The following is a 14501-nucleotide window of genomic DNA, read 5'->3' as shown; positions in this document are numbered from 1 at the left end:
GCTCCCTTCTGCCAGGGCAATACCTTGGGAGGGACAATGTGATGAGCATTGAGTAGTCAATACTCCAGACAGCTGAAGAGTGAGTGCCTGGGTCCTGAAGAAGGAACTGGCGGTACATCACAACATCCACTACAAATGCCTAAATATCTTAAGAAGTAGTGAAATGAGCACAATGGAATACTATTGCTCCCCCTTCTGGGGTACAGTCTGGCCACCCTTGGTCATATCAAGTGGGTGATACTTTCTGACCAGACTCCCACTCCTGAGTATATGTCCCAGAGAAATTGCAAACAGGTATCCATGGACATGTACAAAGATATTGCTCATACTATTATTTGTAGTAGGAAGTTACAGGAAGTAGTAGGAAGTTGTAGAAGTAGGAGTCCGCCATGGGGGAGTAGATGAGTTCAATGTTGTGATGCCTATCATGGAATATAATATAGCACTTGGAAAAAATGATCCATATGACATCATGCATAGATTTGAAAAACTTAGTGTTGAGTATACAGCCTAAAAAAAATAAAATGAGATCCATAATGTAATACTTGTATATTTCACAAGGACATAGGTCAAGCACATTTAAATAGATGCCCTCAGAGGGAAGGAGACTGGGAGTGGAGATCTGGACTGAATGGGGAAAAGCAAAAATAAAAGGGGCCTCAACTCTGGCCCTCTGGGTAGCTCAGTTAGTTAGGTGTCTGATTTTTTATTTCAGCTGAAGTCATGATTTCAGGTTGTGAGATTGAGCCTTACATTGGGCTCTGTGCTGAGCATGGAGCCTCCTTAAGATTCTCTCCCCCCACCACCCCTTCTCCTTGCTTGCTCTCTCTCTCTCTGCCTCTCAAAAAAGGGGGACCCTAGACTCATGAGTATGATAAAATAAAGAAATATGGTAAACTCATCTCTATACATGAGGTTTAAAGGAATAAAAAGATGTCTTGTATACTGTGTGTTAGAATAATTGCAAAAGAACCTAAAATTGGAGTCTTGTACTCGAAATGCTGAGAAGTGATTAGATTTTTGCATATATTGTATAGAACTACCAGCAGAATGCTAATGGCGAAAGTTGAGGGGGTCAAGAATCACTCCTAGTTTTGACTTAAACAACTGGGTAGAGAATAGAACTATTTACAGAGGAGAAGGTCTACAGAAAGAATGAGTTTTATTGACTGGGGCCAAAAATTAGGAACTCTGTTCTGATCATGTGACTTTTGAGATGCCCACTAGACACACAAATGGAGTTGTCTACCACTGAGGTTCCCTAAAGGCAGGGACTTTACCTGATTACATCACTGCCAGGTTCCCAGCATGCAGAGCAGAAGCTAGAACATACTACCTCATCAATAAATATATGTTGAATAAGAGAATGAAGGAAGGTAAACAAGGCAGTTGGATTTATGGTTCTGGAGCTCAGAAGAGAGGTCAGGGTTAGAGAAAAAGAGTTGGAATTTGTCAGCATATAGATGGGATTTGAAGTCAAGATAACAGATGAGAACACCATCTAAGAAGAAAGTGTAGAGAAAGAAAAGCTAAGGACGGGGCTCTGAGTACTTTAATGTATCAAGAAAGAGGAAATGGTTAACTGAGAGAGGTCAAGGAAAATGAGGAAAAGGACTTTACCTGTACCTAGTATTTGGGTGATTAATCTTTAAAAAAAGCAACCAACTTTTAAGAAATATGAAATATACAGAAAAATGTATAAAGCATAAACATATAGTTTAGTAAGTCTCTTCAAATAGACATAGAATATTTCCAGCTCCCCCAAAGACTCACGCATGCCCCTTCTCCATCACAACTCCGCATTGCCTCAAGGTAACCACAATATAGACTTTTATACAAACCGTTTCTTTCTCACTATACTTGTGCCATCTAAGGAAGTACCCCGTATTAACATAGTTCAATTTTTCCTGTTTTTGAACTTCATATAAATGGACCCATAGACTGTGTTCTCATTTTGGTGTCTGGCTTCTTTTTCTCAATATAGTATTTTGAGACTCACCCATGTTGCATGTAGTCTATTCATTTTCCTTTACTGTTGGGTTCCATTGTATTGTATTGGTGGAAATTAGGATTGTTTCCATTTGGTGCTATTACAAATAATGCATCTGGGGACATTTTTGTACCAGGTTCTTAGAGCACATGAATATGCCTTTCTATTAGATGCTGAACTGCTAGGTTATAGGGTTTGTGTACTTTCCATTTTAGTCAGTCACACCAATCTGTGAATACATCCAGCAGAAGAATGGGGTATCTCATTAAGCCACATCCTCACCAACACTGGGCATCATTAGCCTCTTAAATGTTAGCCATTCTGGTGGATATGTAATGGTATCTCACTTTGGTTTTCATTTTTGTTTCTGTGAATGCTAATGGACTTGAGTACCCTCACATTCCCTCAAGGTAACCACAATATAGACTTTTATACAAACCGTTTCTTTCTGTTTCAGTTTTCTCACTGTTTCAGTTTTCTCCTTTGTGACTTGCTTGTATGTTCTCACCTCTATTTTTCTTGTATTTGTCTATCTTTTTAAAATACTGATCTACAGGAGCTTTTTGCATATTCTGGATGTAATTTCTTTGTTGATTATGTAGTTGTAAATTTCTTTTCCCATGCTAAGCCTTGCCTCTTCACTCTCTTATTAGTCTTTTAATGGTTAGAAATACTTAATTTTAGTATACCTGGTATATATTTTTCTATTTCTTTTATTTCAAACTTTCTATGTCATTGTGTGTCAGATTTATCTCTTATAAACAACAGATAACTGGAATTTCTAATCTCTAGTCTGAAGAGCTCTGTATTTTAACAGACAAATGAATAATTTGATTATTGTGATTATTGCTATATTTTGACTTATCCTACCGTTTTGTGTGGTAGGCTTTCATGACCCCTTCTTTCATTAGCCATACTTTTTTTGGCCTTTTTTTCTTTTTTGCTTTTTAAAAATGCATTTTTATATTTCTGATTGTTTGAAAATTATCTATTCTATTTTTATTCTTTGCCTTTTCTAACATGATTACTTAAGTGAAAATCTAACCCTACGCTTTAGGCTTTATTTTCGAGCCCTTCTGACTTGCATCTTCCATATTACAGCTATGGAGAATTTTGGCTCCTCATTTTTATTCCCATTCCTGTTACTCATTATGATAATTTTGCAACCAGTACTGATTTAGATTTACCAATATGTGTCCTGGTTATTAGAAGGAGGGCAGCCCATTCCTTATGATGGGGCAAGCCTAGGAAACCTATGGATGGCAAAGACTGGAAGACTTGGTGGAGGAAGATGGGGTTGTTTTCTTCTCATCTGTGCTCAGAATGAAATAAGAAGCATCATTAGCTAAGGAGATGCAGGTCATCAGCTGAGGGGAGGGTATGGCAAGTTTGGGACCTTTGAAGAAAGGGGAAGGGATGTGAAGTAGTTGCCTTGGAGAGTGGGAAAAGAAATGTGTGATCCTAATACATGTGTCCGGCCTCCCCCACTAGATTGTAAGCCCATTAAAATAAGAAACAGGTCATCTAAGGCTCTGTGTCCTTCCTAGCACCTAGGAGACACTCAGTACATGTTTGTTGATGATGATAAACGTAATTTAATCTCAGAAGACTGAGTTTTATGTGCCTGGGGTCATAGTCACCTAAAACAGGTAGACTGGATTGAATTTTCACTGACCCCAGAGCACAACTTGAAAATCAGGTATACTTTTTTTTTTTTTTTAACAACACTTTTTATTAGCTTAAAAAAATTACTTAGACTTTTTCTAAAAAGTAGAGTTCAAGGAGAGTCCTGATCTAGTGGGGTTGTCTTTCTTTTATTGAAACTGCCTTACTTTAAGGTGGCAGAAACACCACAGTTTGCTGGCTCAGTAAAGGGGATTTTTTTTTTTTTAAAGATTTTATTTATTTATTTGACAGACAGAGATCACAAGTAAGCAGAGAGGCAGGCAGAGAGAGAGGAGGAAGCAGGCTCCCTGCTGAGCAGAGAGCCCGATGCGGGGCTCGATCCCAGGACCCTGGATCATGACCCGAGCCGAAGGCAGAGGCTTTAACCCACTGAGCCACCCAGGCGCCCCAGTAAAGGGGATTTCTAAGAGACCTCTTTGCCCTCCACATCAGACCCAAAGCCGGCTCTCTCGATCGCAGCTCAAAGTGGCTTGTGGGCAAAGAGGGGGAGAGGAAGAGAGCCTGTTGCTCAAACTGAACTGTTGCACCTTCAAGACCTCAAGGTGAACAGTTCCTCCCTCTGACCTGAATCTGTCTTCCCCCTCTTCTACTTCTTCCCTATTCCTGCCCCATACTGCCCCCCACCGACCTCCCCATATCCAGGGCAATAGAAGACTAGTTGGCAGACCCCAACCCCCTCTCGGAATGTTACAGTTCTCCATCCTCTGGGCCTGGGCCCTACCTGGGGAAGCCCATCTGGGCTTTAATTACTGCCCTAATTGAAAAGTCATCCCACCATTTTCCATTCTTTGGCCCCTGGGCAGCTTTTCCTCATTCCCTGCCCCCCCAACCCCCCCCCACCAGCCTCCACTTCTTTCTTTCTGTCCTTCCCCTGACTTCCCTTAGGGCTGCTCCACCTTCAATGGCTCCAGCTCTCTGAGCACTGGGCAGCCCTGCCCCTTTCTCCCCTGAATGTACACTTCCCCCTGCACTCCCTTCAGCCTCCTGTCTCATCAGTTCCTTCCCCTCACCTGTTCCAGATGGCCCTTCAGTAACCAGAGAGGTGAGTTTGGGTCTCTGGCTGTAAGGACATGGGGTTACCAGGAAACGTTACTGAAGCGCAGAAAGCACCATGGAACACACATGCTGCCTTCCCCTACCTCAGTCTCTGCTTCAGTCCTACCTTCTGCTGCTGACCTAACTTCCTTGTGGCTACTTTATCCTGACGTCCAGCTGGCGAGTCTCTCTTCCTGCTTTGAGCCTGTTTTTATTTTGCTTATTTTTATTTCCTCTGGCTCTTACCTTAGTGGACTTTGCACTATGGTGTGTTATGTAATTGACTCATCCCACCAGTGGGTCACAAGCTCCTTGGAGGAAAGAACCGTGTGTGACTCATCCTTGCCTTCTATTCCAGTTCTAAGCTCCATGCCTAGTGCACAGGAGTTAACTAGGAAAGAACAGGGTGGGTGGGGGGTTTAGTGGGGGGTGAGGACAGAAGAGAGAACCAGCACACAGGACATTTCAGAGTGATCATTGGACCTAAAAAAAGCTGGAAGAAGGATACGGAAGGAAGATGCTAGAGAAAGTGTAAACCACTGAAGTAAAGCACAGTCCCCACCTCTTTTCACATGGAGTCCTCTGAGTGATTCAGACGTCCTGCCTGCACTTCTGTTCCTCCTGTCTTCCTATTATTTCCCTTCCTGCTGAGAAAATTGCTCTGTTAGACACAGAAGTCATTGCCTCAAATCTGGCTCCTAGGCATTCAGCATTCTTTTTTTTCCCCCCTCTTCTTAATAAGTCTATTCACACCAAGTATATATTTGTTCTCTTGCTTTTACATTACAGATAATCAATTCATATGGAATGAGAAAAGGGTGTCTTCAGGCAAACAATAAGACCGTTGGATACATTTGCTTCTTCTGGCCAGGGACATAACTTAATTAACAGAGGGAGCTCTCCAGCTCTGGGTAGAAGGGGAGATGATTGTTAAGTTTTCCTGGCCTTGTGGGGTGCACGGTGCTGCTGTGAGCCACCCCGAGCACAGCACATTCCCGGCATGAACCTTGTTTTGGGGGCGAAGGGAGGCCATGGAATTGCCCAGATCCTTTCTCATGTGTGTGGTTATGGCCTCCTCTCTGCAGGGTGTTCCCATTCATCTTCAAAAGCAGGGTGGAGGGTTGTGAGTTAGTGGAGCAGAGAGTGGGCTTACAAGACTGGCTCTCTCTCATCACTGCTAGCAAGCGCCTTTGGTCTCCAAGAGAGGCTTAGACTCCACTGTTTTTGCGTCATGTGGCCTCTCTCTTTTCTTCGTATTTGTGCTAATTATTTCTATCAGTGGTTTTCTTAAGGTTCTTTCACACCCAACATAAAAATCTATTAAAATGGAAATAAGCTGACCCTTCCTTCCTTATATTTTCATTTAGATGTTCATCACTTTTATTTCTTCTGTTTTCTCTCCCGTCTAGGTCTGGTTCAGTGAGAAGATGTTTGAACCGTCGTTCTGTTTTTATACCGGATATAAAATCCCCTTGTGCAAAACCCTGGATCAGTATTTTGAGTACATCCAGTCACTGCCATCCCTAGATAACCCCGAAGTCTTTGGGCTACACCCTAATGCTGATATCACGTAAGTTCCTGACATTTTTTAATTTTAAGGGGTCATTTGTAACTCAGCCTGCCAAAGGCTGTGCATTTCATTTTCTCTCTTAATTTCTCTCCTTTTCCTTCTTTTTATTTTGCTGTGAAAAATAATGTCATTTCCTGTCTCCCAATTGAAACTTTGTCATATCTTGGCCTGCTCTCCCCTCACTAAATCCTGATGCTCCAGAGTTTATGACGATGTTAAAGCTCTGATTTATGCATTGATTATTTTTCTTCTGTCATGTCATAAAACCAGCTGGTGTTATTGGTATTGATGCTTTCTACTGATAAGGCAATAGCCTCCCAGCTCCTTGCCTCTTACCTTAAAAAAAAAACATTAAAAGTAATGGTCATAAACAGAGTCTAAAAGGGCCAGGAGGACAGAAAGAAGGGGTGAGGAATTGTGCTCCTCTTTGATCCTCTCTCTTGTGACCACTGTGCCTTTATTTGCTCATTTGCTTCCTTCTGTCACTAACACGCATGGTGGGCACAGAACATGGAGGAAAGGCTGTGGGTTTCAGCTCAACATGATGCCCCTGCTCTAGTTGCTGAGGTAAGAGATGATGAGCAAAGAGACAAGAAATGCATCCAAATCCCAAGTCCCTTCTTGGAGCCATCCTTTGAAAGAAGGAGCCTGGAAACAAGGCTATCTGGTTCCACAGAGAGGGCGCCAAGAAGCCCCAGCTGAGATTCTCCTGCGGATAGTCATTGCCTCTGGCCCAACAAAGAAAAACAACGGAGTTCAGTTCTGTCTAGGAGAGTGGTTGTGGGGGATGGAAGAGACCAAGATGCCTCTGGCAGATTTTAAGCTGTGACAACCCATTGAGAAGGAATGGGGTGTGCCTTTCTCCTAGTCACTCACCAGCTGCTGCAATTTTAACAACTCTGCAAAGTGGCAAGGACATCTCTCACCTCCTTCTTCTCTGCCTTTGTGCAGCCTCCGTGGAGTCCCAGTGAACTTGTCTCTCTACGCCTGAACATACATGCCCTTCACCCTTCACGTGAGACTTGGCCTCCTGGCCTCTTTGTTACCCACACTGATGCTAAATTGTCCAAATCCTCCAATCTCTCCCATGCTCAGAGATCATCTTCAAAGATGTGGGCAGGACCCAGAAGAACCACGAATGGCTACACTCTTTTCAGGCCTCATGATGAAATCGTGATGGCTCTGGTGGTTATTTGAAGTGGCCCTCATAAGTTAGCTGAAAACAGGAAAGAGGTGAAGAAATAAAAAGTTTGCTCAGGGATCCATTTGGAATCAACTAAAACATTATCTGAAAGAAAGAACACAGAGAAATAGTTTTGCTTTAGCTGAAACTTCAAAAATCTGAGGCAGACCATGTCACTCCTCTGTTCAGAAGCCTCCTAAATCTGTCTCACTCCACATCAAGGTCAAAGGCAGACAGTGACCTCTAGGTGAACTTTAAGGCCCACTGAGATCACCTGCCCCCACCTCTCGGCCTCGTCTCCTCTGCCCTCACCCTTCTTCACTGTCTAGCTCCAGCTCCCACTAGCTTCCTGTTACTCAGGCCTGATGGCTCCCCCCATGGGATACTTGCTCCTTCTGGAACATCCCTTCCCCCCAGATGTCATTGTGGCTCACCTTTCCACCTTTTCTGGTCTTTACTTAAACTCTACCTTTTCAATGATGTCTTCCCTTGCTGCCCTGTTTAAAAATTACCGACCACTCCCCAGCCCTCACCCCAGACTCCATCCTCCTTGCCTGCTCTTTTCTTTAGATTGTATCTCCAACTGGTATATTCTGTATTCGCTTATTTATTTGCTATCATCCATCTATCATCACTAATCATAAGCACCATCATGTCTGAAACTTGGGTCTGCTTTTCCTGCTGCTCTGTCTCCATTGCTACACAGGGCCTGATGCTCAGGGACTACTTGATGGATGTGCCAGCCATGCTAAGTTCTTCTGGGTTATGGAGAATCTGAAGAATGGGAATAGTCTATAGAAACAGCTCATGAGTTCATGTGGGTGGGCAGGAAAATGGCCAATGTTTTAAGGCACTTATACATCAGTACTTGAAGCAGCTCATATATGAGGGTGCTGAACTTTGATTTCCTCCTTGGCAGGAGCCCAAGGAAACATGACAGCCAGTTCCTAGAGAACTGGATGCTGTTGAGCACCATAGGATTCAGCTGGGGAGTGTGAAAAGCAGAGTTGAACTCATCTCATCCTGACTTACCCATAGGACCCTAGCAGTTTTGGTCATCAGCTCCCAAGAAAGACAAACCAGAACTAGCAAAGGCCCAGAGAAGTACAACTAAGATGTAACCTAGATAGGAGGCAGTGTTGAGACAAACTATTTTTTCCCCTTGACTCTTTATTTTGAACTATTTTATAAACCCTCAGAAAAGTACAGTGAACACCATATACCTTTCACTCAGAGTCATCAATTGTTAACATTTTGTATCATTTTACTTTTTCTCTTTCTATGTTTATATCTTTGTGTATTTATAGATCTACAGTTATGTCCATATGGAACCATATCTATTTCTCTTTGTGTGTGTGTGTGTGTAGGATTATAGTCCCTCGAATGGATAGATAGGAAATAAGTAGTTTGTAACATCATGAGCTAATACTAATAACTCCAATTGCAAAGGTATACCTCACGTCTCTTCCTTGTCATCCCTTATTTCAATATCGATATCTCCTTTCTCCCATGGTAAGAGTTCTGGTTCCCAGTAAGTTCAATATTGACTCATTTGTTCTAATTCACTCCACCGATACCACTACCAACCACAAATGTATTAAGTGGAGGTCAAGATTTCTTTGCAGTTCTTTTTGTCCCTAGACTATATCCCACTGAGGTTGTATAGAGTACTATATTCAAAAATCACTCAGATTGCTTTTTCTGTGTGGTTATGCTATCAATTGATAGGTGCATTTATTTATTTCTATTCTTACTACATTTAGTTTTTGTCCATCTTTGTTGATTGTCTTAAATGTGTGAAACATGAACATGGCTTGGAAATCCCGACTGTATAACGGGGTATTCTCACACCCTTCCAGCCCACTTTCCTCTTCCATTATGGACAACCAAATGCATTAGTTTCTGGGTTATCTTCCCTATTTTTTTTTTAACTTTTAAAAATTTACAAAGAGAGAGCATGCACATGAGTGGGGGGTAGAGGTGGGTAGAGGGAGAGAAAGAATCTTCAAGCAGACTCCAGAGCTCAGGGCCCGATGCAGGGCTCAACCCTACGACACCGAGATCATGACTTGAGCTGAAACCAAGTGTCAGGTGCTCAACTGACTGAGCCACCCAGGTGCCCCTTCCCTGTTTCTTTTTGCTAAAACATAAATACATATATAGTCTTATTACCTTTCTTTGTCTTACATAAAGTTGCCATAACTTACTTATATATAATTTTATGTCTTGTCTTTTTCAGTTAAAAATGTATCCTATGGGACATCTTGATGGTGGCTCAGTCCGTTAAGTGTCTGACTCTTGATTTTGGCTCAGATCATGATCTCAGAGTTGTGAGATTGAGGCCTGAGTTGGACTCCTTGCTGTCGAGCATGCCTAAGATTCTCTCTCTCCTTACCCCTCTGCTCCTCCCCCTGCTTGCGTGCTCGTCCTCTTTCTCTAAAAGATAAATCAGTAAACAAAATCTTTAAAAAATGTATCCCGTAATCACTCCATATGTTACCGTGTCTTTCTCACAATTTTTTTTTACAGTGGCATGTGCCTTTATTGTTAATTTGTATCATAGTTTATCATCTGTTCTCCTATGGGTAGGCATTTAGGATGTTTCCAGAATTTTGCTATCCCAAATAATTCCTCAATTACTCTCATGGTTATGGTTTCTCATGTTGTTGGAGATGTATTTTCAGGGTAAATGACTGTGCGTAGGGGTTGCTAGTCAGGAATTAGTGAATATTGCCAAGTCCCCCTCCACAGGGCTGTGCTACTTTGCGTTCTCAACAACAATGGGATGGGGTCCTTCCTTTACAGCCTCTTCAACAGAGTATTGGTGAAGCTTTTGAATTCTTGCCAATAAGACAAGTAAGAAATGGTATCTCAGCACAGTTTTAATTTGTTTTCTCTTATTTTGAGTGAAATTGAGTACATTTCCTTATACTTGGGGGCTGTTTGAACTAAGACCATCTTGGAGACCCTATGGATAAATCCAGATGTGGACTGATGCAGGCCCAAGATCAGGAATAATGAGGGGATGGAGAGGGTAGAGCGAAAACTGTAGGACATGTCCCAAAGGAGACTGGTGGGATTTAGTAAGTTTAGAGCAATGGCTGAGAAACTTACGTAGTTTTCATCCGTTTATTGCTGCTACCTGCGGGGTCGAGAGCACAGTGAGCCTTCTGTGTCTTTTGGTAGCTCTCTTTACTGCTCTGTCCAAAGGCTTCTATGCCATCGCTGGCTGGCATGTTTTAGATGCCACAGCTATCTTTTCCCAAAATAGAGTGTCAGGATCTTGCAATCTCTCATTGCACTGCGTAAGATCAAGTAGAAAGTTGCTAGAATTCTGCCTCCAGTCTGCTAGACAACGAGCTAGCCTCTAGGACCCGTGACCCTTCTCCTCTGATCTCTCTTCATGCTTAACTTCCCACCTGGTCTGTCCTTGGGTCTTCCCTGCCCACTCCTGCTCTCTTCCTCCTGGGGACCTTGGTCCATTTTTGGTTCTTGTTCAGGTAGTAGGCTCTGTTGTGCAGCTCTGCATTTGGTCATTTTCTCCTCTTGACTCTGGTGTTTCTGATAACTGGAATCCTAGGCATTCTAGCCCGCCTTCCTGGAGGGCTGTGTTCCAACCCCTCGCTGTTCCCCCACCAGCCACCAGGAGGCAGTAAGCAATTGCAGATGAAGTCTCTCAGCTAAAACCTACCCCTGGTCCTCTCCCAACAACGCCCCTCCCATTCCAGCCAAGAAGTGACTCTCCAAGTTGTGTGAGATGAAAAGAAGGAATCAAAGCATCCCCTGACATTTCTGGTCTGGAAGCTGGGATGATGGTGGAGTTTGGAACGGAAGTTCATTTGAAGGGGAGTTGCAGAGTCCGGTTTGGGTGTATTGAATTGGGAGAGGCAGAAGGATATTTCTGAGTGGGGAGGGAAACATGGATTGGAGCCCAGGTGAGAAGTTTCAATGTATTTGTACAGAGATAACACTTGAAGCCATGAGAAGGGGTGGACTCTCTAAGATAACAGTGAGAAATCTGTGCAGATGTCCCCAGCTAGAAGAATCCTTATTAATTTATCTGACGTGCACCCTGTTCAATAGCACTCTTCCAGATAGGTTCTTGGGCTGTAATTGGGCCATGGTGGAGAACTCTATATCCTTGCTTCTAGAATCTGCCCTCTGAAGTTAGCATTCATAAATTTGAGAGGAGGGAGAGATTTGTGAAAGGGGATCATGAGTGTTTATCTTCCTTAAGAAGGCACAATCCCTGAAAAGGGGGTGAAGGTGGGATATACAGCTGAATAACTGTTTTAAAACAAGTAAAATCTCTCCCAAGAGCTTAGATACTTTGGCGACAGACACCATAAAAATGAATAGTTTATTCACATTTTATTATCTAGATTTATAAGGTACCAAGGACTCTGGAAATGCAACTATCTCAATGTCAAAAACAGTTATTTATCTTCACTCTTCTTCTCATTAACCATTATGCATATTATTCTACCTTCTGAAATTTATCAAATGTTCTATTACAACTTTTATATTCATTTCTATGCAGGATGAATTTAATTATATTCCTTTTAGTATTAGCTGAGATTGGAGTTTCAGGTTTTTATTAAAAATGTATTCTCGTCGTTATCTCATATGCAAAAATGTATATAAATCTAAGCTGATTTGGGTGTGATCGTGCACCAGGATCTCATTAGATGGTTAATTGTTTATTTATAGACAGTTCCGTTTTTCATTTGTCTTGTATTTTTATTACCATGACCTTGACTGTGTTACCCAACAGAGGCGACCTGGACAAGTGGCCCCAAACCACCACACTACATTACTAACATGCGCTTCTTCCCATATTTACTCCAAAGAGAGATTTTTCTTCTAGAGGTGACTTAAGACCGAAGCTCATGGAGTATTATAGTTCTTGTTCTTCATCTCAGAGCATTTATGGGGACTGTGTTCCTGAAAGCCTGAAAGGCTTTTGAGGCATATAGAGATATTCATGGTTCTCCATTATAGCTAGCTAACCAGGGTTCTACCTTTCCTATCTCCGCAAACATAAAATCACATGGTGGATAAAGAAATGTGAGCTGGATCGCTCTGGCATTCTGCACCTAATAAAATGTGTGGCAGAGAGGTGATCTGGAGAGCTTGTGCAGGTCTTAGACAAAATGGGTCAGCTTTTCAGAAGGCTTCTTCCCCACGTCCATGTCTGGAGGATTCTTTTCAGATCACCTCATAAAAAAATAAAATCACCCACCAAGAAGATGATTTCCTAGGTGAGACCTAGCAGGACTAGCATGTCCATTGACCTGGAGCAGTGGTGAATACGGCTTGCTCCGGCCAACAGCACAATGGTCATGTCTGCAGCAGCATGAGCTTTTGGCACTCAGCCCCTGGTGCAGAGCAGGTTTCCAGAGAGGCAAGGAGCTGGAGGCAAGCCGAGAGCTCTTGAGAGTCCCAGATGTGGGGTCTTTACCCTTTTTTATTTGTAGTTAGTACAGGTAGGAAGAATGAACTCTGAATTTCTTTGTATGAATGGAAACTTACGGTGGTTTTCTTTTCTTTAAACTTTAAGGATTTGTGCTTAAGTATCATAATAAAAGCAGGGTTTCTTTGCCCTCAAATGATGTCTTTCTGATCCTCCTGTGTTTTGAGGAGCACATAAATTTACATATATGTTTCCCTTTGTGTGGGGAAAGATGCCAGAACCAGGTAAATAGTGATAATGGTAATGTACTGTATACGTTTACCATGAGAAAAAACAATTAAATTTTCATGCCCTTTAAATATTGGAGAATTGCTCTCCTTTATATTGAGGTTTAATAAAATTCAAGCTAATTGGCCTGAATTCAAAAAGCATTTATTGAGAACTTACTTTCTAGCCAACTCAGGATACAGAGATTAGTAAGACACAATCCTTGCCCTTGGAGATCATCATGTACTAGGGAAAATAAATGGATGACAAATAGTTATGTAATATGGTATGACAGACTTTAAAATCAGGCTTATATAGAGCATGTGCACAACACACACACACACACACACACACACACACACACACATTGCTATGAGAACAAAGACGAAGAAGCAATAAATTCCAATTAGGAATTAAAGTAAGCTAGTGAGAGGGGCCACCTCTGAGCTGTGCATTAGTGGATGTGCAGCAGTTCTCAGGTAAGAGAGGGGGCAGGGAGGAAGGGACTGCAGCACTGGGGACAAGAAGGACAGTGTGAGGAAAGAGGAAGAGAGGGAGCAGTAAGTGTGTATACATGTATTGAGTCGAGTTGTACACCTTAAATATATACAATTGAAAAAAATTAAGAATAAAATGATTTGGCACATCGAAAAGAAAAGGCATAGATTAGGGCACATACATGAAGGAACAATCCAGGGGGAGGGGCATGAAGATGTTAGTGTGTGCTGTGTGCGAGGAGGAGACTATATCTGAACTTGGTAGGTCAGCAGCTGGGTGAAGACATTGATGTTCAAGGAGATGGGACAGATGGGGCAAAGGGAGAATGAAAGCAGTGAGTTGAGTGTTGGGATTGTTTGATTTAAGAAGCAGAGAGCCTAGAAGTCAGCGGAAATGTGGATATGTGGAGATTAAGATAAAGTTGGAGGTTTCAGGCAACCCAGCCTTGCCTCGTGGTTCACAGCCTTCAGTAGGATGGCTGTGACAGTGACACCTACATCTTTAACGTAGCACTCTGCTCTCATTGACTGCCTTTACTGTATCTAATATTAGCATGATATCATGGAGTAAAATACATTACAGAAATGTACCTGTGTGAGAATTGTATATAATAACATATGGATCCTTGACTTTTGATGACTTCATTTTATTGTCACATCAGCTGTTTTCCTAGGGTTTCCCCTTGGAGTTATCTGTATCTTCCTTGGAATTTAGATGACTTTTAAAAATTGAGATAGCACCATACTTCAAAATTCAGGAATGAGTTGCAAATGCCTTTTGTCCCATTTTACTAGACTGTTCTTTTACCTGTGTATCTGCTCAATTTTGTGTGTGCTTGATGTGTTCATCTTTCAACTTT

At 42.2% G+C, this 14501-nt stretch overlaps 1 protein-coding gene across 4 annotated transcripts in view; it reads left to right on the top strand.

The window, feature by feature from the left end:
- Positions 1-14501, top strand: part of DNAH8 (dynein axonemal heavy chain 8) — a 332430-nt gene that overhangs the window by 280800 nt on the left and 37129 nt on the right. For all 4 annotated transcript variants that reach the window (XM_032862300.1, XM_032862303.1, XM_032862302.1 and 1 more), the window contains one exon: positions 6121-6281. In XM_032862300.1, the coding sequence (XP_032718191.1) occupies positions 6121-6281 (161 nt within the window). The remainder of the gene's footprint in view (positions 1-6120; positions 6282-14501) is intronic.

Source organism: Lontra canadensis, unplaced genomic scaffold (genome assembly GCF_010015895.1).
Source record: "Lontra canadensis isolate GAN:19392208 unplaced genomic scaffold, GSC_riverotter_1.0 scaffold23, whole genome shotgun sequence".
In the NCBI taxonomy this organism is placed as follows: domain Eukaryota; kingdom Metazoa; phylum Chordata; class Mammalia; order Carnivora; family Mustelidae; genus Lontra; species Lontra canadensis.
This window is presented reverse-complemented; position numbering and strand designations above follow the sequence as displayed.